Source organism: Lonchura striata, chromosome 33, assembly GCF_046129695.1.
Source record: "Lonchura striata isolate bLonStr1 chromosome 33, bLonStr1.mat, whole genome shotgun sequence".
In the NCBI taxonomy this organism is placed as follows: Eukaryota; Metazoa; Chordata; class Aves; order Passeriformes; family Estrildidae; genus Lonchura; species Lonchura striata.
This window is the reverse complement of record NC_134635.1, coordinates 928,686-953,129: the sequence shown is the minus strand read 5'-3', so window position 1 is coordinate 953,129 and position 24,444 is coordinate 928,686. Positions and strand designations below refer to the sequence as shown.

The 24,444-nt window shown below is 55.7% G+C and overlaps 1 protein-coding gene across 1 annotated transcript; it reads right to left on the bottom strand.

The window, feature by feature from the left end:
* Positions 1 to 3,396: 3,396 nt before the first annotated feature.
* KCNN3 (potassium calcium-activated channel subfamily N member 3) lies at positions 3,397 to 24,205 on the bottom strand. Its single transcript, XM_021532235.3, has 8 exons — positions 23,395 to 24,205; positions 20,450 to 20,545; positions 16,883 to 17,301; positions 13,213 to 13,354; positions 11,470 to 11,580; positions 10,133 to 10,260; positions 9,894 to 9,963; positions 3,397 to 9,477 (listed from the first exon to the last, which is right to left on the bottom strand). Exons 1-8 carry the CDS (start codon positions 24,112 to 24,114, stop codon positions 9,181 to 9,183), a joined length of 1,983 nt encoding a protein of 660 aa, XP_021387910.1. The 5' UTR covers positions 24,115 to 24,205; the 3' UTR covers positions 3,397 to 9,180.
* Between the last annotated feature and the right edge of the window lie 239 nt (positions 24,206 to 24,444).

The following is a 24,444-nucleotide window of genomic DNA, read 5'->3' as shown; positions in this document are numbered from 1 at the left end:
TGAATGGATGTTCAAAACCTTGCCTGTGTTGGGGACTCCCCCACCTGCAGGGCTGTGTCTAGCTCTGGGGCCCCAACATAAGGGCATGGCACTGCTGGAGAGATTCCAGAGGAAGCCACAAAGATAATTCCATGGCTGTAGCACCTCTGCACTGGAGACGGGCTGGGAGTTCAGCCTGGAGAATGGAAGGTTCCAAGAGACCTTAGGGCCCCCTCCAGTGCCTAAAGGAGCTCCGGGAAAGTTGGAAAGGGACTTTGGTCTAACGTCTGGAGGTACAGGACAAGGGGGAATGGCTTCCCACTGCCAGAGGGCAGGGTTAGATGGGACACTGGGAGGGAATTCTTTTGTGTCAGGGTGCTGAGGCCCTGGCAGAGGCTGCCCAGAGAAGCTTTGGCTGACCCTGGATCCTTGGAAGTGTTCAAGGTCAGGTTGGATGGGGCTTGGAGCAACCTGGAATAGTGGAAGGTGCCCCTGCCCATGGCAGGGGGTGGGACAATATGAGCTTTAAGGTCTCTTCCAGCTCAAACCAGTTTGTGATTCCATGAAAATGGGCTCTGCACTGGCTGGTACAGGTTAGGTGGCAATGTCAAACCTCATCCCTTGCAGCATCTGGTCACATCTCAAATGCTTTTGGCAATGCCACCTTGTGGGTTTAATGTCCTTGTGACATGTGCAAGGGCTCTGCACCTGGTGCAGGGTGGCTGTGGGGGCTCTCCTGTCCCCTCACAGCTTCTCCCCTGCAGACCTAGAAGTTGGACCCCACTCTTGGCCCTGTGTTGCTAGTTCTATTGAAATGTCATCATGGATGAAGTGACAGCTTGTCTGCAGGTTTTGTAGCAAAACCCCCACCACCAACTGGCTTGTGATGGCTGCTGTTGTTCCAACACGGTGACTGGTCCCCAGCAGAAAACCCCAAAATAATAATTTAAGAAGCAAAGTGTCATTTTTCTAGCCCATCCGTGCGGAAAAACCTTTCTTATGGTGGGAGCACCAGGCCAGCAGCCTCTAGGAAACCGAGATGACTTCTTCCATCTGCAAAGGGACACAGATGCTATTAACACTAGGTTGGCTTCTCATCAGGCAGCTCCTTCCTTTGCTCTCAGGAATTACAGGGAGAGAAGAGGAAGCTGATGTGCAAACGCTGTGACTCAGGAGGAAGCCCAGAAGGTAAAAAGCATTCTCCCAGCCCTTGCATACAGTCCCAGCTCTGCTCTCCACCCTGGGCAGGGGACCTGGCACTGCCACAGGCTCCAGTAATTAACTAATCCCATTGGAATGGCCTGGAGCATTCCTGTCTGGGCTTATGAGGGCTCAGGAGCTGTTTTCGTGGTGCCCAGCTGTTTGGCTGATATTACCACACTGCTTGGAAGGTGTGATCTGGCCTGCAGACCTCACACCACTGCGCTGATAATTAACAGTAATGAATGAGTCCCTTGGTGCCAGGAGTATCAAGGCTGGGTAGATGAATTAGTAGCAGAGCTGCCTCAATTTTACCTCGGAAAAGGAGCAGCACATCTGAGATGGAAATAGCTACAGGACAGGTCCCCACCTCATTTTATCTCTGCAGCAAGTGCAGAAGAGGGTTTCCTGAATGTTTTTCTTCCTGGGTTCAAGAGCTGGGGACCAGATCTGGGTTGCCCAGCTGGAAGCCACATCTCCTCCTCATTCACCACCCACCCCATCCCCTAGGAAGCAAAAGCGTCTCTGTAGGGAGTGAGACTCCCAGCTCCTGACTGGGGAAATGCCAGCATTTAGAGTCATTTCGAAGCTGTAGCTCAGCACCAGAGCACTTGCCTGCCTGCAAAGTCAAAGCCTGATCCAAAGCCCCTGTTCCCTGCCTGCCCCTCCCTTGCCCTCAGGAGTTGCCTCCCACGTCCTGCTCACTCCCAGCAGGCAGATGCTGATTCAAACCTGTGCCCTGTGGAGCCTTTTTGCTTGGGATTTTCCTCTGCCTTGTGGAAGGCCAGTAGTTCCTCACTGTTTTTAAAAGTTCTATGTGTAAGGACCTGTTTAGCAAAACAACAGCTTTTTTTTTTTTTCTTCCCCGCTTTTTTTCCTCTTTTCTTTGGAAGTGCTCCTCCCCTCCTGTCACTGCACATTCCAGCGCTGATGCAGGCACATTGCACTGGCCTGGGGAAAGGTGCCCAGATCTTCACACCAAGGGCATCCTCCTCTTCCTTCCTCTCACTCCTGGGACTGGGAAAGCAAAGGGCAGACACAGGCAGGTGGAGATCCACGCTATGGCCATGATTGCCTTTCTGTTCACAGAAACTTTAATCCGGAGCTATTAATTTAAACAGATTTCATGCTGCACATAAAGATTAACATATTTTGCCTTGCCTTCATGGGCAGTATCAGAACTACAGCTGCCTTTGTACAGCAGGGCTCTGCTGCTCTAAGCCATTAATCCTGGAAATGAAGCTCCAAGAGTTTAATCACCTATCAGAGAACCCCCTGGACTGCTGGAGTTATTTTTAGGATTTAGAGGTATTAGCTCAAAACTAAAAAAAACTGGTTTATTGATTCATCACAATTCAACTACTGTACATCCCCTTCTCTGCTGGCTCCAGGACACCGTGCTTAGCTAGGGGAGTTGTTTCTGTTGGCATCCTCCTAGCCCTCATATAAGGATGGTATTTGGGGTGTAAATCCCTCAGCCTGCCATCTTCAGAGTGAGCTGAAGCCAGCAGTGCCCCATTGCTAGGCTCAGAGTGGTGCTTATTGGGAAAGGATCCAGCTTCCCCTTATTTCAACCAATGCATTCACTTTGGGAAAGTTATTTGTGTGCCCTTTGCACCCCAGAAAGCTTTCATCCTTGTTTTTTTAGAGGTGAGGGATGAACTGGAGGGAGCAGCTCAGCTCTGATGTTTGAGCAGAGATGGGTGAGCATGGGGAGCCTCAATGCAGAGACAGAGGAAAAAGCATCAGCCATGCCACCAACCTCCTACACTCCTTTCTTGAGCCACAGCCCAAGAACATGGGAACCAAAAATCCTTTTTGGGACCAGGAAAGCCCCTCATCACCCCCGTAAAACAAGGCATCTGGGGGTTCCCCTTGGTTTTACAAAGTGCCAAGCAGCTCCTGGCATGGGGAGGTCCAGAGATGTGACCCAGTCTCAGCACAAGGGAACAGGGGTGTATCCCCTTCCCTGTGGTCTTCCCAAACTGCACAGATGCACCCTGAGGAGCACCAAGCAGCTTCCCAGGGATGAACAGGACAGCTCAGCGCTGCTGAGGGGAATCACTGCACCCAGCACAACCTTCATGGCACAGTTTCACTTCAGCAAGGGGTCTCTGTGTCAGGAATGCCTCCAACATCACTCCACTGTTGGCCCCCAGGGCAGAAAGAAAAGAGCTCTCACGGCTTGTGGAACAGAGGGTCTGAGGCACTGATAGCTGTATGTATAGATCATATATTTGTGTGTGTGACGCTGCACAGAGAGCTGCATCCTTACACACCCGCACAGGTAAATACTTCTAGATAGTGACCTCTTCAGATTAAAGTCCAAGGCACTTTTTACAGTGAACAGGTTAAAGCCATAGTTTAAAACATGCCTGTTTCTGGGTACAGCTTGGGTTTATGGCAATGCTGTGGGGATGGGCTGTTGTTATATGGGCTAGTCCCCACTCCTGTCCTCCAGCTGAGAGACCGGCCCTGAAGGAGGAAGGAAAGCCCAGGACTGGATCCTGAGCACAGAGACATGCAAGCAGCTCCCACTGGAAGGTGCATCGGCAGTGCTGAGACCCCAGCGGGGGAAGAACACTTTGGACGGAAGAAGAAGCAGAGCTGGGTGCACAGAGCACCAGGGCCCCCAGCCAAGAGCACCCACTGGGCAGGTGGTTCTGGAGCCCTGCCTGGTGCCTCATGGGGCTCTGAGGTGGCTCATCCCATAGGGAAATAACTAATGCCATGGAGAAGCTTTTTCTCTCTCCTGCAAAATCCCCTCTCTACAACCTTGAACCATTTGGATACCTTTTAAGAGGGAGCTTGGAGTTAGGTGAGAAGAAACTCAGAGCAGTACAGAGCCTGGCAGCAGAATCTTCCCAAACTGCTGAGCAATCACCGCCATCGCCCCCACCAAACATACCTGGTGGCCAAGGCACAGGGCTCTGAGCTGCCTGGGAGATGCTGGGCAGGAGAAGCCCAAGGGAGAGTGGTGCAGAGGACCAGGAATCCCCTGGCAGCCCCAGACCTATCTGGCAGCAGCAGAGGCTCAGCCCTGGCCTCTCAGAAGAACCAGCCCCTTTCCTCCATCAGAGCTGGTTTCTGCAGGGAGATTTCAGGTCTGGGGTCCAGCAAGGAGCATCCAGATCTCATGGCAGCTCACTGCTGCTAGGGTTCTACTGGGTTGGACTGGTCTGGAAGGGTGAGACCAGCACAGCTCTGAGAGTGGTAACAGTGACAGCATGGCAGTGACTGCAGCTTTGATCGGGAAGGGCCAGTGTAGGGACTTCTAGGCTTTCTCTGGACAAAAGCAGCAGGAATTGGTTCCATAGGTGCTGCTCATTTCCAGACACATCATGCTCTGTGAAGACTGGCCAGGACAAAGTGTGGCTGCCAAAGAGCAGTTTAAGACTTATGATCCAGTAAGGATCAGGTCCAGCAGCTCACGGGTTGGAGGTAAGGAAGTGATGCTCTCTGAGGCTCAAGGAGTCCATAGAATTACAGAATCATGGAATCACAGAATAGTTTGGGTTGGAAGGGAGTTAAAGCTCATCTCATTCCACCCCGTGCCATGGTCTGGGACACCTTCCACTAGACCAGGTTGCTCCAAGCCCCATCTAACCTGGCCTTGAACATTTCCAGAGATGGGGCAGACACAACTCTGGGCAGCCTGTTCCCAGCTGGAAGGCTGAGACAAAACAGTCCCTGCAACCTCATCTTATTTCTCTTTCATGCTCAGGGTTTTGTCCTCCTATGCCATCATATCCTGAGGTTGAGCAACAGCTGCAGCTCCCCAGGGCAGGGTGTGAAATGTGAACTGGACATGTCCCAGCCTCTTCTCCCAAGTAACAAGTGAAAGGACAAGAGAAAATGCCTGGAAGTTGTGCCAGAGGAGGTTTAGGTTGGATATTGGGAAAATTCTTGTGTGTAAGCGTGGTCAGGCTCTGGTACAGGCTGCCCAAGGCAGTAGTGGAGTCCCCATCCCTGGAGAAATTTAGAAGATTTGTGTATGTGGCACTTGGGCATGTGGGTTAGCAGTGGGCTTGGTGGTGGTGCTGGGTTAATAGTTAGACTTGATGTTCTTAGAGGACTTTTCCAACCTTAATGATTCCATAATTCTATGAAAATGTGCTCTGCACCACTGCTTTCTCAAGAGCCTCTGTCCTGGAGGAAAAGGGGAAGTTTGACTCTTGCAGAGCTTGTGCCCAGGGAGCAGAGTCCCTCCTTCTGCTGGAGGAGACAACCTGGGGGGAATGGCTTTCCAGAATCTGGAAAAAAAGGGGAGCCTGACCTTTCTCTAGGGAGATGCAAAGCTCTGGTGCCATTGGGCTACACACAGATCCAGACCTGCTAGAGGTCAGCTTCCAAGTACTGGAAATGAGTACAAGGGGGATAAAGGATAACAACTCGGGGTCTGGACCTCTCCCTGCCTCCCTGTCCCCCATCCTCACTGGCAGTAGTAGCTGTACTCAGAAACAGACATTTTTGGCAGCAGCCTGGTGTTGCTGCCTGCTAACAACCGTGTTGGGTACAAAACCATAATTGAAAGTTACCATAACCATCATAATATAGCAATATATTTCATAGTTAAAATAAACTATTATGCTTTCCCCTATCATTAAAAAAGAAGCGAGCAGTACAGAGGCAAGATGCAAACCCAGGTCAAAGCTCCTTAAGTCTGGACAGAAACATCCATGAGTTTGCAGAGAGATCGTGGAATTTTTCTGGTATTCCTAGGATAGTTCCTTGCAGGCAGAGCAGGAAGGAGAGGCATGGAGCAAAAAAAGCCCCCAAGACTGTGCCAAAAATGGGACTGACTGGGTTAGGTGGGTCCTGGAGGGGCATTGGGGATTGGCCCCATTGAACTGTGGGATCAGATACTTCCCAGCTTGCAGGAGGTCGGCATCTCTGGGATTTTCCTCTTGTGCTCTTCCTCCACCTTGGTTGCTGATCTTGGCTCTTCTCTCTGTTTGTCCCGATGTCCCTTAGGGTACTCGAAAGGATCATCTCAGGTGTGTGGACAGGACTGGCTGGGGAGCATTTACTGGAGCTGTTCACTGGGGCTGTGCCAACCAAGACTGCTGGTGACCAAGAGCTGCCATTAGGGAGCGGCTCTGGGTGGGCACGCCGGGCTGGGCTGCACTGGGGGCTCCTCACCATGCCTGCCCCACTGTGCCTCAGGTGCCTCTGGGGTCATGGCAGCAGGGCTGGAGTGGGGTTAGGCTTGGTCCTGGCCACGGTGGAGTCCGGTGCTGGCAGCAATGGATCAGGGCTACTGGTACCAGTGTTGAAGAACTGGCAGGGGGGTGGGTGAAGGGGTGGGATATGGGCTTTGGGGACTGGGATGGGCATTCAGGGGTGTGGAATGGTGGGGGTGAGATAGGGGTGTGGGGGTGTGTGGGATGCAGGGTGCAAGGTGCAGGGCAGGGGGTGCAGAACCTGGGCTGCCAGGTCTCAGGCAGAAGAGTTGTTGCAGTGCAGGTTGTGCTGAGATGAGGCCAGGGGAGGAAGGTTATGGGTGCGCAGGGATCCACTGCCCCAGCCCTGTTGATATCCCAGTGCAGCAGCAGCTGCTCTGCCCCAGAACAAGGGTCTCTTGCTCCAGTTGCAATCCCAACACTCTCATTGTGGTCCTTACCACCTCCAGACTTGGGGCCTGGAGCTGACAGCACCTGCTCTTGTCTCACTTGGTTGGATTTCCCAGACTTGGTCATGTGCCTAGCAGGGAGGTTCCTGGGTTCCTGCTGGCAATATTGAAGAATCAATGCTTCCTCTGGCTCTCTGATGCCCTCGGACACGTCTTCACACCTTGTCCCATGCACAGTACCATTCCATGGGCAGTTTGCTCCGGTCTGAGGCCCTGAAAGCATTTTTCTCCACCAGCTGCCTGCAGGCTAGGGAAAATGCTGCATTTCAGGCTCTTTCTCAGAATTTCTAACATATTCTCCGTTGCTATGCTGGGAACTCCTGACAGAGATCAGCAGGACCTTCTGCTGGGCAAGATGGACAGGGAGGCACCCACAGGCATACAGGAGCAGCAGGTGGGCTGAGAATAGATCATGGGGAGCTCCCAAGGCAGCAGTGAATCCCCAGCCATCCATGGGATATCAATGACACTGATTACAAGAGCTTGGAAGAGCAGCTCATTCCCAGAAGCCAGGTATCTCCCATTGCCAAGCACCAGCAGCAATGGGCACATGCCTACCTGAAGGCAACAGGGATGACTGTATTTGTCCCCTGCTACCAACACCTCTGCAGCACAGGGATCTCATTTTGCAGTACTAATTTTGCATCCTTCTTCCTCCTCCTTCTAGGGCCAGTGTGGGGGCAGTACTCCTCACTAACTACTGCTTATTTTCTAAGCAACTCCAGCTGCAGGGCACAAGGAGTGAAACCACCTCACACCACTGGCAGCAAAGAAATTCAGCATTGGGGGTGTAGGGGTGGTGGTGCAGGAGGGTGGTGTGTCTCTACCCCTACATGTGCACAAAATCCAGCATTATTTATGGAAGGGAAAAAGTTACAAAGGAGAGCGGTACAGGCTGAGTATACCTGGAGTAACACAGTGACTGATTACAATTACTGACACTGCTGGGTGAGGTGTAATTAATATTGCAGAGTAATTACATAGTTACTTCATCTGTTTAAAAATGTATAAATACTCTCTGCTGAGTTTTCATGGAAAGCAGCAAACACCAACCCCAAAGTCATAGCCTGGCATGGCTCCACGCAAGGATCCAGGAAAGCCAGAACATGACATTGGGAAGAATTGAAGAGGAAAAAGGGAGAAATGGTGAAAGCAAACCAGAAAGTGGCTGGTTCCAGAAGCAGCCAGGTGATGCCAAGGGTACCTCAGGAAGCTGAACACCAGCAAAAAAGTAAAATGGAGTCTGCACCTTGGCAGGCATGGGCAGCAGTGCCATTGCCAAGACGGTGCCAGAGAGTGCTGCTGCCCTCCACCAAACCCAGCAGAAGTGGCATGAAGGCGATGGGCCTTGTTTTAAACAGATGAAGCACCTGCCCCTGCTACCACATCACTTGCCAGTGAGCTCCTGCTTGATCCTGGTGGATTTGACATTGCCAGCTGGGCTCAAGCATGGATGTTCCCAGCACAAGTGGAGACAGTTGGAGCTGATGGGGTGTTCATCCAGCACTTCTGAGACTGCTGCACAGAGTCCACTGGCTTTGCAAAATGCTGGGAGGCTCCCAGCAGGCAGTGATGTGAGCACCTGGAGACTCCCTCAGTGCCCGAGCTGGCCTGCCAGCCCCATCACTGGCCACCAACACATTGGCTGGGGGCAGCTCTGCGTGGCCCTGCACGCTGTAGGCACTGCTTTCCTGGCTCTGGCATGTGTCTCCAGGCAGGATACGACACTAAGGACCAGAAAGAGAAGTGTCCATTGTTCTTCTCTGGGTAGAAAACACTCACAGCTCCAGAGAACTCCACAGGAAGGTTACAGTCAGACATGGTCACCCAGCTGTCAGTGTGAGGGGGCTGTCCTGTGGGTCCTGGCAAGGAGATGGAATGGAGCATAGGCAGCGTCAGCCAGAGCCTGCATAACGAACCTCCCCACACTGGCATCTGCCCGGCGAGGTTTGGCAATTGTAAGAGGGGCAGGGCACGAGGGGAGTGCCCCAGGGAGAAGAACTCTCCCTCCGGTGTCTCTGTTGCTTCAGTGCTTCTGACTTGGTGTTTTGTTTTGTTTTGTTTTCAAATGTGAAGACCTGAGATTGAGCGTGGGTTTTCCGTCTGCCACCGGACGCCATGGCACAGGCTGGCCCAAGGCATCACCTTCTGTCCCCTTCCTTCACCACGTGTAGAGGCACCTGAACAGGGATGCAATTCCCGATACCAAGGCGTTGGCAAAGCTCCGAGCGTTGCTCGGCACTGCTGGTCCCACTGTCTCCAGCTGAAGGGTCCTGCAGCGGTTCAAGGACCAGAAGAAAGTTCACAGAGACCTCATGATCTATGTGGAAATGCTTCCCCTGTCCGCGGTGGGGCTGAGGGGCTGTGTTTTAGCAGCTGCTTGAGCTTGTGTAAGGGGTGGGGAAGGAGGTGGAGCTGACCCCAATGGGGCTCTCAGACAGAGGAGTTTGGGGGGTGCCCACTGGCACACCAACCCCCCGGGCCTCCAGGACGGCGGTGAGCAGGCGCTGCTGCTGCTGGCGCAGCATGTCAGCCATCAGCAGGGGCAGGGAGTTGAAGCTAGCACTGAGCTGCTCCAGCTTGGATTCCAGGCCACTGATCTGCTTTTCCAGGTCCTCGCTGCGGTCATTTAGCTCTGTGATGAGGTCGTACATCACGTTCTGCATCTGGGGAGGGGACAGTGGCGGGTTAGTACCATGGCTGGAGGGGTTAGTGCCACTGCTGCTAGCAGAACTCACCCCTTTACCCTTTTCTGACCTGAGAGCTGCCCCATCTTAGCCCACCCCAGGTTCTCCAAGGGTTCTGCGACTGCAGTTTGGCTCATCCCTGGCCATCAAAGTGAGAAAACTCTGCTGGCCCTGTGCTGCTGAGCAGTGGTATCCCTTGCAAAAAGGGTTGCAGGGAACTCCTGGCTCATGAATGTGTATCTCCTGCTTTGCAAGGGCAGCCATCCCACAGCAGCTATTCCTTGCTGACATTTACTGAGTCGGAGCATTTTGCGGTCAGCCAAGTCTGCTTTAGTTATTCCGAGTGAAGAGAAACACTCAGTCTGGCCAAGCCACAGGGTTCCAGTGGGACTTGCCTTTGAGAGGTCGACAAGGGTGTTGGCTTGGTCACTCAGCTTCCTCTGCTCCATCTTCACGCTCCGTAACCTGGGGAGAAGGAAAGAGCACATGGCTGTACTCCCTCCCCTCTTTCAAACTGCAAAGAGACCTGCCTGCATCTTGGACAATGGAAAACTGCCCCCATACCCCTGCCAGGGACAGGATCCTGTTTTATCTGGAGCTCAGTCTGCCCCCAGCCCACTGCACAGCTTCTTACTGGTGGATGGCTTGTAGGAATTTCCTCTGGTGCTTTCTGACTTTAGCATGGTCGATCTTCTTCAGCAGCTTGGTGTGCTTGTAGATAAGCCACGTTTCACGCAGGACGTTGGCCGCTGCGTTCTTGATCTGAAAAGGAAGAGTGGCTGCAGGTCACCAGCCATATGGGATCTCACAGAGACACCGGTCTGTCTCTGCCACGAGCCAACGTTGCACATGACCTCCTTCAGCTGGAGCGAGGCGCTCGGCTTTGCACCCACACGGTCTCCTGGACTGTCCCGGGGGATATGGGGAAGTAAGAGATGGCAGAGCTGCTGGCCCCTGGTGCACCCACATCCCTGCACTCATGCTCCAGCATTTGGCTCTTTGCCAACACACAAAGTTGCACTGTAAGCCTCAAAAAAAAAAAAAAAAATCCCAACTTTTTTCTTGATTCCTGCACCCATCTGCCAATCCTGGCAGGTCCCAGTTGTGCTGCCGGTGTTGGGACGTGGCTTCTGCAGACTCTCCGGCTAAACCGCAGCTCGGCTGCTCACTCCAGGAGGAATTGGCTGCCGTCTGCCTGTCATGGAGCCTGCAGAGCCATGTCAATGGCCAGTGCAGGGGCTGACCAGCTGTTTTGCTTTCCCAGCCTGGTAACACCAAGGTCCTGACTACTCCTGGGGTGTCAGGGCTTTGTCTGGAGCCCTGCTCTCCAGGGTGAAGTGGGTGCCCTGCTTGCATCCCACCACCGGTTGCCTTTCCAAGGGCTGCACTGATGCTAGTTTTGCCACCATCCCCTCTAAAACTTATTGTAGTGTGCAGAGCCCATTATATGACACACTACTGTTGGCTGGCTGATGCTTTGCCAGAGATGTGACACCAGCCCCTGGTATGACAGCGACCCCATGAACACCCCACTGCAGGCTCTGGGTCCCTCCTCAGGGGACCATTACAGAGTGGTTCTTATCTGTGGTGGGCACTGAATCACTGAAATCCAGTTATCTTCCTCATACCAAGAGGAGATCATGCTCTGGAAGAGAAGGGAGTATGCTCCCAAAATCACCTAAATCCCTGGAAGAGAGCTGCCCCTCTTTGTCTCAGCGTAACACTTGTGCCTGCGCAATATCCACAGCGCTTGGACAACTTCCTCAGCATTGGTACCTGCAGCACCCACATCAAAGGTGCCAACACCTTCCTCTCCTGTTGTAGCTTCACTCAGAGATGCTGGTACCTTCTTCCACTGTGGTACCCACAGGATCCAGAGGTACTGACACCTCCCTCCTGCCATGGTATCCCAAATCCCCAGCTCCTGGCACACAGCAATGCCCCCCTCCTGCTGTCCTCCATGGCACCTACCCGCTTTGTCAGTTGTGTGTCCATCATGAAGTTGTGGACATGCTTCTCAGCTTTAGTGAGCTCCAGCTTCCTGGCCACCACAGCCACCACCAGTGCTGTACATCCAGCACCCTGTACAGGGACATCAGTTGGGGAACCAGTTTGTCTCTGTTTCACAACACCAGCACTCCCACCCTCACCCTTGCAATCTACTAATTAACTAAAGCTACCTGTCCTCCCCATTATCCTAGCAAGAAGATCTTACAGAGCCTGGGTGTCCTTGAGTGGCTGATGATGGGCTCTGTAACTAATGGGAGAGGCCAGGGCTATTAACAAGGTCAGCAGTGGTCAGTGGTGAGCCTGTGCCACTGCAGGCTAGAGATCTGCCCCGTGCCAGTGCCCTGTGGGATGGGGAACCCTCCACTCCCAAGAGAGGTCTGGGCTGGGAGACCAGTGGGGAAGCACCAGGCAGCATGGGTGAGAGAAGGGGCCCCAAATCAGGACCCTTCAAATTGCCACATTCCCAACTGCACCAGCTGGGAACCCCCTTAATCCAGCAGTTAGGGCCACACATGTGTGGCAGCCACCATCTCCAGTGCACATCTGTGCCAAGGTGCTCTTTCCAAAGCCTCCCTGCTGTGCTCCTGAGCCGTGCCTGCTGCTGCTCATACCAGCTGGGTCGCTTCTCCCTGGTGCTCTGGCAAAGTGCTGTCAGCCTGGCAAGCTCTCCTTAGAGAGTCATTAATTAACCCTGAATCCTTCTCCAAAGCTCCTGCTGCACACTCTTGACTGCCACCACCTCTTCCTGGACGAGTGACTACCTCTGGTGCTGAGTGGGGAAGCCCAGCAAAGCCTCCAACCCCAGTGGGCGTGGGGCTCTCCATTCCCGGGGGTGGGGGTGCTGTACTGGGTGTGGGGGGACACTTTGACAGATGGTGTCTCACTTCAAGGTCACCACTGGCTGGGGAAGAGTTCTGGGAGTCTACAGCACTGGAATCCCCTCGGCTGAGCCAGCAGCTCCTCCTCTGCTGGCAGTTGCTGCATCACCCCCATCCACAAGGATTTTCTCCCTTGCTTGGCTCCCACCATAACACCAGCCTTGCTGCAGCTGACCTCATCCAAGACAGATCAAAGGCTTGCAGATAATACAGGATGAATACCTGTTGTGGAGCCTCTCCAGCTGGTGGTACTCATGGGGTGTCAGCTCGATCTGCCCTAGCTGGGAGGAGGGATGGCTCCATCCCAAGGCCCTTGAGCTGAGCTGGGCAGAGCCGGGTGCTGATGGCTGGGGTAGATCTGTGGAGGAGCTGTGACCATAGGGCCTCCAGCTGCTCCTTCAGCAGCCCTGGCTGGAAAGTCCCACAAGCCAGGAGATCTTGTGGTGGGCTTCTTGGGGCAGATACACTGGAGGCACTGGGGAATGGTGACCTCTTGGCCAGAAGGAAAGGAACCCATGGCAGATGAGCAATGGAAGCCAGATGGTGTGGACCAGGAAGGCCTAGGATGCTCAGGTGCCCTTCTGCTCCCTGACTACACCAAAGGCCCTCCACCATTACTCAATACGGGTCCAAATCCACCCCAAATTCATCAGCTGAGACAACTCTATCAACTTCCAGGCTATGAGACCTCAGAGCTGAAGTCATTAGGCCTTGTACATTGACAAAACAGCTGAGAAACAGGCCCTGGTAAATTCCAGTGGCCCTGCCTCTGCAATGGGGACAGGCAGAGCCCACAGAATGGAAACCAGCTTGGCATGACCCTTACCATGATGCCAGTGAGCAGGCAGACTCCCTTCCCACAGTAGGTGTGTGGGACCATGTCCCCATAGCCGATGGAGAGGAAGGTGATGGAGATGAGCCACATAGCACCCAGGAAGTTGCTGGTTACATCTTGCTGGTCATGGTACCTGCCAAGGAGACAGGGACATCAGTGTCACAGCAGGGGACAGGGATGGATGTGGCAGAAATGGGGGTACTTGGGCACAGTGGCTCCCCCACCTCAGGCTGTGCTGGGGTACAGGATTAACAACACAGTAGGATGTGCCATGGTAGCAGCGGTTGCACAATTTCCGGCACTGGAAAACCCACATGGACAAAATGAGAGCAAAAACTCAGTGGAAAGGGCTTCTGCTTTCAGTCAGACTTGTCACCACATCCCAGTCCTGTTGTGTGTCCCGGTATCATACGGTGCTGCAGCGAGAATTGGCTGATGGGAGAACAAGCTGTGGCTCTGCAAAGGCCCTGACCAGAGCAGCTCATCGTTGGCATCCTCCCCTGCATCCCACTGCTGCTGCAGCCTGGGCTGTGGCACTCCAGAAGGCAGAGCTGCCAGCAGCCCCAGCAGAACTGCTGGGGATGGATCCTGTCGAGCCTCTGGCACGCGCTTGGCTTTCAGGAACAGAGGAACAGCTCACACACTCAAGACACAGCACATGTGGAATGGCTGCAGCTTTGGGAATGCTGCAAATTTTCCAGGTCCCTGCTGGGGATGTGAGGTCAACGACCACTCTTGGCTGTCCAGGATATTGGCTGTGGCTCTTCCAGCAAACACGCAGCCAGGGGCCCCAGCTGCCTCAGCTCCCCAGCGCTGGGCAAGCACAGCCATGCCATGCAGGTACGATCCCCCAGGGATGTAGTGCTGACCCCTGGCAGCAGGGCCTGGCCCAGTCTGCAGCGGGACTCAGCCCTAAGTTGGCAGGGGCAGGCAGTGCCTTTACCCCACTATGAACAGGATGGTTGTTCTCCTGCCTCCCTGGCAGGCTTCTCCCAGCCTCTTCACAGAAGCCGGAGAGGGAAAACAGATGGAGCTTTTGGCAATCCCAACTCCCAAGATCATCACTTGCAGAGCAGTTGGGTTTTCTCCTCTTCTGAAATGTTTTTACCTCAGCTGGAGACTCAAATGAGGTCCTAGTGCAGGAGAAAGCACCCTCAGCCATGGTGAGGCTCACTCTGGGCAGGGTTGGGCAGGGGAGCTAGAGCCCATAACCACAGTGGAACTCCCCAAAATTCCAGCACCAGCAGTGGGGCACACACAATTATCTTGTCCAATGTCTTTTCCTGGGGAGAGCTGAGCCCACCTCATCCCACAGGGTGGAATGTCCTGAGGGGACAACCCCAAGAGCATCATGCTGGACAAAGGGGTTTCAGGCTGATTGGACAGCGGGACATTTTCTCTTCTGAGTAGTACTTTGAGCAAGGATTGATAAACCAGAGGGTTTGGCACATTCCACGCCTGGTGTGGGCAGAAAAAAGGGCCACCTGCTCACACCGAGGGCTGCTGCAATCGGTCAGAGAGCAGCACCGCTTTCTGTCGTCCCCTTGTCCGCCTGCTCCCGCTAGGACCACAGCCACCCCCAGCGCTGCGGCAGCCGTGAGCATCGCCCCACTGCCCTGCCAGGCAGCACCACCGGCTGAGCCGAGCCCACCGCGCTGGGCGGCCCCGGCCGGGTCTCCGGGCCGGCTCACGACGGGCCCACGTTGCGGGCGCACGTGCGGCCGTCGGGCCGGGCCGGCAGCGCGCAGCACCGCGGGCGGCGGAGCGCGGTGGCCGGCGAGCGGGCGAGGTTGCTAAGCGACTCGCTGCCTTCGGAGAGGTGCGCACGGGAGGATGCTGCTGCCCCCACAGACACTGAGACCACAGCTCGGTGCCGAGGAGACGTGGCACCCCAGCCCGAGCACCATGTCTTGGAGAGGCACCACCACCTCGAAACTGCCTGGGCCCAGTGGTTGGGAATGGTCCTGCAAACCACAGCAAACTGTTTTCGGGTGCCCGTGAACAGTGTGGACAGGGGGACACATCCTGGGTAGCCCTTGTGGGAGCTGTGTGACCCCCAGGGCTGGTGCATCCACAAGGGATATTGCATCCCTCACACATAGAGCATGTCCCAGGGGTTCTGCATTCCCCCAGTCCTGCATCCCCCAGGACTGACGCATCTTCAGCCCACCTGGGTTGTCTTCTGCCTCTCTGTACATAGAGGGAGGTGATGGCAACTGCAGTGCCAATGATCTGCAGTACTTCATCTGCATAATTTCTGGGGTTTTTTGTTCCTAATAGTTCTTTGCATCTTCCAGGCTAAGCCTCGCCAGGTGTTGGATTACCCTCCTGTGTGTGTCCTGGGTGCCTATCCGCCTGCTCCCTGTTTAGGAGGCATAAACCACAATTTCTCAAACACAATTAGGCAGTGCCTGAACATCCAGCTCATAAGGAGAGCATCATTAAGGGAGGCAGGAAGGCAAATGCAGCCAGTAAAAGCTCATAAGATCTCAGTGTGCCGTCCCATGCCACTGCCACAGAGCTTACAGCTGCACTAATACTCCTTTGCAGCGTGACCAGAGCAACGGGTCCCCACCCTGAGGAAGAGGGGGAATGGCCTTCCTCTCACTTTGAAAGCAATCTAGAAGCAATCTGGGTGTCCCAGGTAACTCTGGGGTGCCAGTTGGTATGATCCCTCGCACCTTAATTCCGAAGATGACTCAAAGCTGCCACAACAGGACAGCTTGTAGAGGACCTGCCCTCCCTTCCCCAGGTACTGCTGGCAGCCTGCACTCTGCCTGTGGATAAAACCTTCTGGCACAGCACTGGGATGCCACCACCACAGCCCCCTGGTTCCCTCAGCAGACAAAGAGTGGTGGCAGGTCCCTGAGAGATGGAGGTGCAGTGATACCCACCAGGCTGGTCGCCACAGCAACCCTGGTGCTGAGCACGCTGATGCTGGCATGATGCCATCAAGCTGTGGGTATGTCACCACAGTGTTGTCATGGCAGTCAGTTGCAGTGATGCTAGAGCCTGAGCCAGGCCCTGTCACTTACCATCAGCACCTCTGGCCCCTCCCCAGACACAGCCCCCAGCTCCCACCATTCTCCTTGTCCCCCACCCATACTCCTGGGGCTTCTGGCACCACACATGTCCTCTTGCAGAGGGACCCTGCCTGGCTTAGGCGCTGTGCTGTGAGGGCAGGGCTGGCCCTGCTCTGCCTCCTGCCTGTGCAGACAATTTATCATCTGGTAAGAGCAGGGCTCAGTGGAGGGAACCTGCAGCCACTAAGGCCCCAGAGCCCTGCACCCCTCCTCCAGGGTGTTGGGACATTGCATCTCCACTGAGAATTCCAAACTGCCATGAATCCCAAACCACAAACTGCTGAGCTTCCAGAGCCACTGCACATCATCATGCATTCCTGAACTGCTGAACATCCTGAACCATGGAGCGTTCCAAACCTCCACACATCCCAAACTGCTGCTCGTCCTGCTTGCGTCCTGAACCACTGAGCATGCCAAACCTCCATGCATCCTGAACCTATGTGTGTCCTTAACAGCTGAGCATCCAAAACCACCAGGCGTTCCCAAGTGTTGAGCATCCTGGACTGCCGCGAACCCAAACCACCGCTCATTCCAAACACTGAGAATCCCAAAGCACCACGCATCCCCAACCCTCTCACCTCTCACACACACGGACTGTCCATGCAGCGATGATCCAGAGGGAAATGCTGAAGACCAGCAGCACGGTCCCAGGGCAGATAGTCATGAGTGTCTTCATGACGAAGCGGGTGTTGAAGTTAATCTTGTTGAGTGCCCCAATGCTGCGTGAGGAGGCGTCAGTGAAGAGCTTGCTGTGCAGCAGCATCACCCGAGCAATCAGGTAGAGGCGCAGGAACATGGGGATAGACAGGATGATGTCCACATCAGCCTCTGCCCGAGATGGTGTGTAGGAGAAAGCCAGGCGAGCTGTCCAGAAAAATTTGTACTCCCCAGGGATGGGGTGTATGGCACAAACCAGCATCTCCAGGCTGATGTAAAGGATGCGCTCATACGTCATCGCTATCCGCCAGTCGTCAGCTCCGTTGTCGATCACAAAGAGCTGCCAGGATGCAAAACCATGCAGTTACCAGTGGCCCCACACAAGCTGCCCACTGGCATCCCTCCCTCCACAGGCAGTGGGGGTCAGAGCTAAGAGGAGCTGGGTGTGGCTCAGCTAGAAGCACTGGGGATGGAGGGAGAAGAAAAACATGGGAATGTCACCACCAACTGCTCTGCTAGTGTGTGTCAGGATGGCCGTGTTGCAGGGGACACCAAAAGCTTTGAGGTGCCTAGGCTTGAGCACACACCCAGGCATAGCATGGGGACAGCTCACTCAAAATCTGGCTGGCAGGAGCCTACCTCCCAGAATGTCCCCCTCATCCAGGCCACAGAAATGGGCAAGCCGTGGTGCCACAGAGCACCAGCATGAGTCACCCCAGTCCCTCTGCTCATGGTGTTGCACTGCTTTCACTGACAGTCATCACACCCTGAGTGCCAGGGCAGTATCTGGGCAGCGAACACCACAGTCAGAGCATCCAGCTGCTGGCGGAGATGGGATTCAGTTGTCATGGCAACTGATGGTTCATCCTGGGTACAGCAGCTCCTCTCCCATCATCAGTGATGGAGTTGGGGGTCTCTGCAGGAGCTGGAGAGATGGCAGCTCAGTTGGTCTCTCTGGGATGCCACCAGAGCCCTGGGAGTCACCCACCCTGTCCTGCCTCAGCAGGGCTGTCATGGGCTTCACCCTGGTGTGACAGGGACACCAGTATCACCCACAGCAGAAGGGACATGTTCAGGGCCTCTCTGCAAGCAGCACTTGGCAAAGAAACCACCGGGAAGGGATCCAAGGGGGATGTGGCAGCTGGTGCTACCGTCCGTGCTCAATCCTGCAAGTGTGAAGCGATGCTGGCTTGCTCACAGACCCAGCGCTGCACACAGCCTGGGCAGCGGAGGAGAGGTGGGTAGGGAGCATGGCCCCAGCTGGTCCTGAGCCCAGGAACAATCCTCCTGCCCTGCCAGAGGCCCCAGCACACCTGTGCCAGCCGCCTTGCTAGCACGGCATGGCATGGCATTTGGGGCTCTCCCTGGGGATGGCAGGAGCCACTGGCACTGACTCACGGAGTGGCTGTCCCAGCCACCTCCCTTTCTGTAAGGAAAACTCTGCTCCTTTTAGATGCTTTGTTTGAGAAGTTGTTTACAAAAATGCTCCAAGCTGTCAAGGGAGATCCTCAGGCATTTAGCAAGCTGACAGCCTATTCCTTCCTGGAAAAGGGTGCTAAAATAAACAAATTAGCAAGCGGAAAAAGGCAGGAGCCTTTTGACTGTATGATGGGGAGTTGCCATAGGCCAGGGAAGGGAAGGAGCAAGATTTGGGCAGGATTCCCCTGAGCCAGCCCCTCTCAGTTCTGTACCTGTAAAGCATCAATGTGGGTTTCCATGGAAACCAAGTGTGTTTCAGTGGTACCCAAGGGGGCATTTCCCAACACATCCAGCGTCACTGGCTCCAGCAGGGGAAGGAACAAGAGTGTTGGCCACCACATCTCCGGAAAAACAAAGCCCAAGAAAAGCTACCAAGACACCTCATGAGGACTAAAGTTTCACCAATAGCCTAAACAGCTCCAGGCACTCCAAGCACAGGGACGAGGGGTCTCTGCCTCTCCACAACACCTTGGCAGGAGTTGGCAGCACTGCCAGCACTGCTCTCCTTCACGTGTTGTGGTGATAACGTGGTGCTGGCAGAGGATGGCATGTTCTGTCCTAGGCACCAGAGGCATCATTGGGGTGCCGGGTGATGCTTCAGCCCCAGAGAAACTGAGGCACAGGAAGACCTTTAAAGGACTCATTAACACAAGTAGTAGGATGATAGAATCACAGACTGGTTTGGGTTGAACAGGACCTTAAAGCTCATCTCATTCCACCCACTGTCATGGGCAGGGACACCTTCCACTATCCCAGGTTGCTCCAAACTCCATTCAACCTGGCCTTGAATACTTTCAGTGATGAGGCAGCCACAGCTTCTCTGGGCAAGAGAGGAACAGGGAATCCTGAGGGAAGAGGCTGAAGTCACTGTTTCCCAGAGGCTGGGAGGTCTGACAAGTGCCACGGCCAGATGAGCACAGTCCCCCACCTTGGCCAGGAGGTACAAGAAGTTGAGGACTTACAGCTCTGGCAGCCTCATTCAATTTTTATTGGATTATCAGCAATTTCTTTATAACACTTTATAACACACAGGGCAATGAACAACCAGCACGACTTTGAGTTGTGGAATTAGATGTCAAACACATCTAATTCCCTGTCTTGACAGTGTAACTGGCCTGGCAGAGCAGCTGGGATCATGGTGAGGTTCAGTCCCCACATGTAGAGGGACAGCAGTGGGACTTTGGCTCTGGTCAAGGCAGGAGAGGTAGGATGACCTGTGTGCTGCCTGGGTGGATGTTGTGTTTGCACAACCCACTGCCAGGAAAAACAAGCAGAGGAAACAGCGAGCACCAAGGGCACAGCTCACCCTGCTGACCCCAGCCACCGTCATCCTGGGGTAAATATTATTCCAGCAAGAAGCAGAGCTCTCAAATATTTGTACTGAGTAGCTCACCCCCAGGCTTGATCCCCATGAGGACAGCCTGGGCTGGAGTGGGGACTGAGGCAGGCATGGAGTGGGATGCTGCTGCCAGCCCCTACATGGTAAAGCACCTCTGTCCCCCAGCCCCAGGAGGGACAAGGTGGGATTATGGTGCACTCAGGGCCAGGGGCTTTGATACCCCTTCCCAGGATGCTCCTTCTCCTGACTGGTGATTCATTCCTCCCAGGCCCTAAACAGGCTGGCGTTGTGCCGAAGCTACGCTGCACAGGGAAGCAAAGCCTTCCTGGAACAAACTGGGAGTCCTTTAACTTCCCAGGGAGGAAGAGAGTGTGGAGCCCTGATTAGGAAAGGATTTCATGGCTTTCCTTGGCACTTGGACTGCCTTAAGCCCTTCCTGCCTGTAGTCTCCCCAAGCCACCAGCATATCTGCCCGGCACCTGGGGCTCAGACAGACCAAGAACTGCTCCCCAAGAACTCTCGCTGCCCCTCAAGACCCTGACAAAGAGGAAGGAGGCTCCAGGATGGGGCAGGATGTTGGCTCAGGTGCTGTGTCCCACTCAGGTGGTTGGCAAACCCCACAGCCCACCCCAGCAGCCCCTCGCTAGGCACTGATGGTGCCAGGACCTACCTGCACCTCCCGTGTGTGATAGGCGATGATGAGGCCCAGCAGGATGATGGTGGAGAGGCTTATAAGGCATTTCAGGGCCAGGGAGAACATGGAGTCCTGCAGGGTGAAAGCAGGGAAGGCATTAAGGGGCACACAGCTGTGGGAGTCTGCTGGCACTGGACTCCACACCCCAAAGAAAATACTGACCCTCAACCCCTGCTATCCCCATCCTCAATGGCACTTTTGCTGCTTCAGCTTCCCCCCTAAGCAGCTTGACACAGTAGTAAGGGCAGCATCAGAACCATCAGCATCACTGGCACCACTGCTACCACCAGCAAAAAGAATTTAAAACTCTTTTAATTCTGTTCTGCTGAGTGCAGTTCCCAACCTCCCCTATGAGATGTGCAATGCCAGTGGCCTGGCCCCATCTAGCCTGAGCCCAGGATTATGGTATCCACACAGAAGATCTCACTAGACCCTCCAGCTAATTAGTCTTATGTAAATTAAACCAACCCCTAATTCACTGATGGCTGAATTGGTGGGTCCCTGCTGGGAAAAGCAGGATCCACTGTTCCCTTTGGATGCTGGTAAACTCATGTGTGTGCCAGCCACAGCCCAGCCCCACTGATGCTTGGCCATTGGCAGCCCTTCACAGGATGCTGTTCCCAAACCAAGCCACCTTACCACCCGTCCCACAGCTCCATGCCATGCCCAGCGTGGTGAGGCCTGGCACAGTCCTGGCATGCTAGGACCCAGCATACTCATGGCATCTTATCCTTGGCTTCTCCGTGTGCTGGGCTGGCTTTGGCCTTGCTTGGCTCCCTCTTCCCCGTGCTCCTCATCCCCACAGGCTGTTTGCACGAAGAGAAGGGACTATTTGCTGTGGAGGCGGCACCGCATTGTTAACGACTTGGCTCTGGCTGTGCAATTGTGTGGATATAATGGCTGGTGCTAAGAAAAGTGCTGTGACTAAACACTACTATTAACAGGCAAACTCCGGGCAGCATTGTGCCAAGGTGGCTCTGGCCAGGCCCTTCTCAGAGGCACAAACCCTGCACGGGGCACCCACTGGTCCACCTGGCAAGTGTCACACAGTGTGTACCAATGCCTCCTGCCTGAAGAGACCTGTCAGGACGAGCTGTTCCTGGATCCCATGCTCGCAGCAAGCAACATGGGGTCTGGGCCAAAGTGGGGAAGGATCTTGGCACCCCTGGCACATGTCCTGCTCCCCCACATGCATGGCAAAATGCTTCAGTCTGCTGGTGCTGCACAGGTGGTGGGAGGCAGCAGTATTGTCCTGTGGGCAGGAGAGGCCCTGTCCTGCCCACAGTCAATTGACAGGCAGGGAGCAGGCAAGGCAAACCCTGGCCAGCGTGTCCTTGCCTCCCAGCTCAGCCTTGGCACCGTCTGGCTGGCAGCATGGGGTGGCATGGCTGGGGCCACGGGGCAGGGCTGGAGCTGCGCTGACGTCCCCATCTGCACAGTGGCAGCCAGCCCTGATCGCAGGCACTCCCACACTCGGGCATGTCCCTGCCGGTGAGTTCTGGTTTCTCACCGGGGGCTGCTGGGGGGGGTGGGGGGGATTTATGCACAGCTGCTGTAAATCTGGCCAAGGGCCTACAGAGGCCGGAGCCAGGGACTCTCCCGCACCCTGTGGCTGTCAGCACAATTGTTTGTGTCACAGAGGGGCAGGGGCGCAGCAGCGTGTCACAGCTGCTGCATGGCAGCAGCGCTGACTCACGGGGTCTTCCCCAGCTGACACAGCAGCTCAGCGTGGTGGGGCCAGCGAGCGCGGCAGCATTCTGCTGGCAGCTTGGTAAGGGTGGACAGTCCCCCTGGCGCCAAGCATGCAGGCACACGGAGCCTGCGAGGGTGGCTGCAACTCAACAGGTAGCAGATGCAGGTGGGGGATGGTGGTTTGGCTTTGCTCCTGGCAAAGGGGAGTGGGAACCACCAGAAAAAGCTCTGGCATTAAAGCATCTTTCTTGGCAAGGATGCCAGCTTGGCTCCAAGGCATGCCTCTGCCTCAGACAGAGCAGTGGAACTGCCGCCCGCAGCCCCACATGCCCACTGACCCTGGCAGCCGTGGAAAGATGGGGCTCAGGAACCCCCCAGCCAGACACCTCGGTGGGGAGGCAGCAGGATCCCCCAAACCACGGGACCTCCAGCGACATGCGTCCCCTCCTCCACCGCCTCTGCTCACACTGGCCTCCCCACTGCCCATGCCGGGTAATGGCAGAAATGGTGAGCAGCCCCTTCCCACCCTGCTCCTTCCCCTCCACGGGCAGCACCACGGCACGGGGACCCCGCTGGCTGCACCCCAGCCCCCCCAGCAGCGCCGGCCCGCTGACGCCCATGGGTGCTGGTGGGGGTGCCGATGCCTTCCCCTCTCTGGATAAGTATAAATAACATGACAGATGTCTATACAAAGAGTTATTCATATCGCTGCCAACCAGTGCAGCCCTGGAGCAGGAGCTGGAAGGGACGTGGGGGGGAGAATTATAAATAAAAGACACTGTCCTGCAAAAAAAAAAAAAAAAAGAAAAAAAAAAAAAAAAAAGGCAGGAAGGGGTGTGGAGGAGGAGGCGGAGGAGGGAGGGGGTGCTTCGCTGCACGGCCGGGGGCACAGTGCTTTTGAGGAGTGCACTGCCATGCCAGCAACAGGCACCACAAACCTCAGTGGGTCGGTGTCTGCTGCTGCAGGTGCCCGGGGCAGGACTCGACAGAGCAGCCACCAGCACAAAGCCCCCGCACCTCCCGCCGGGTGATCACCCTGTCCAACACCTGTGGCTGCAGCATCCACTAAAGCTCTGGGAACATCCTGTCAGTCACCAGCCAGCCTGTCTGACCCTGTTCCTCTCCAGATGGGCCAGACAGCTCCATATTTATCCCATGGGATAGATGGGGCAAATGGCTCCGTGTTCGCCCCACCAGCCCCGCACACACCCCCCTGGCCCCGCCGGTACCTTGGAGTAGAGCCCCCAGGAGAGCTCAGTCTCAATGACCATGACGACAATGCCAAACATGCCGAAGATGAGCGCGTAGTCACTGAGGCGCTTCCTCTTCTCGAACAGTGCCCGGCGGTGCCCGAGCCGATAGCCAATGTTCTGTGCCTTGCGCTTGGGCCCCTTGGCAAAAGTGGTGGGGGCTGGGCGGGCGGGCGTGCGGGTGGGACGGTGGGTGGTGGGCGCATGGTTGTCCTCGCGTGAGACAACAATTTCAGGGGGTTCACCGGCACCAAAGAGCTGCAGGGGTTGTGCCTCCGGCTCGGCCTCGATGAGGTTCCGTCGGGATGCGCTGAGTCGGCTGAGGGGCTTCATCACCCCCCCGCTGTACTTGCAGGAGCTCATGGCAATCTCGGTGAAGGGGTTGCTGTCCCGCCGGTGAACCAAAGGGCTGGGCTGCCGGTGTTTGCTGCTAGCCACCCCAGAGCCCGCTGGGTGGTCGCCGCCGAGGTTGAGCTGGCTGCCGTGGCGGGAGGAAGGGTGGAGGGCGGCGGGGGCGGCGGGAGGAGGAGGAGGGGCCCGTAACGACCCGGGCGAGGAGTGCAACAGGCTGTGCTGGAGCGGCGGCAGCGCGGAGGGCGGCGGCGGTGACCGTTCATCCCCCGGTAACGGGCAGGGACACCGACCATCCTCCTCCAAGTCCCCCACGCCCGAATCGTGGAGATGCCCCGATGTCTCCATGACGGCGGTACCGGCGCCGCTTTACAGGGCACCGGTTCCGCTTTACTTGCCACCGGCCCCGTTCGCTGGATCATGAATGGGCTCCGTGCTCTCGCCGCTACCGCCGCCGCCACCGCCCCCGCCGCTGCCGCTGGCCCGGCCCCGCAGCGCCATTGGCCACGCTGGGGCTCCCCGCAGGCTGACATCATCCCCGCCCGCTCCCCGCTTTGTATCTCCCCCCCAATCACACCCCCGGCTCCCGCATCTCTGCGGGGTCGTTCGGGACTTGTAGTGCACCGGGTTGCACCAGGCGCCAGTGCCCGCGCGCCCCGATGGACACGTCCCGAGCGA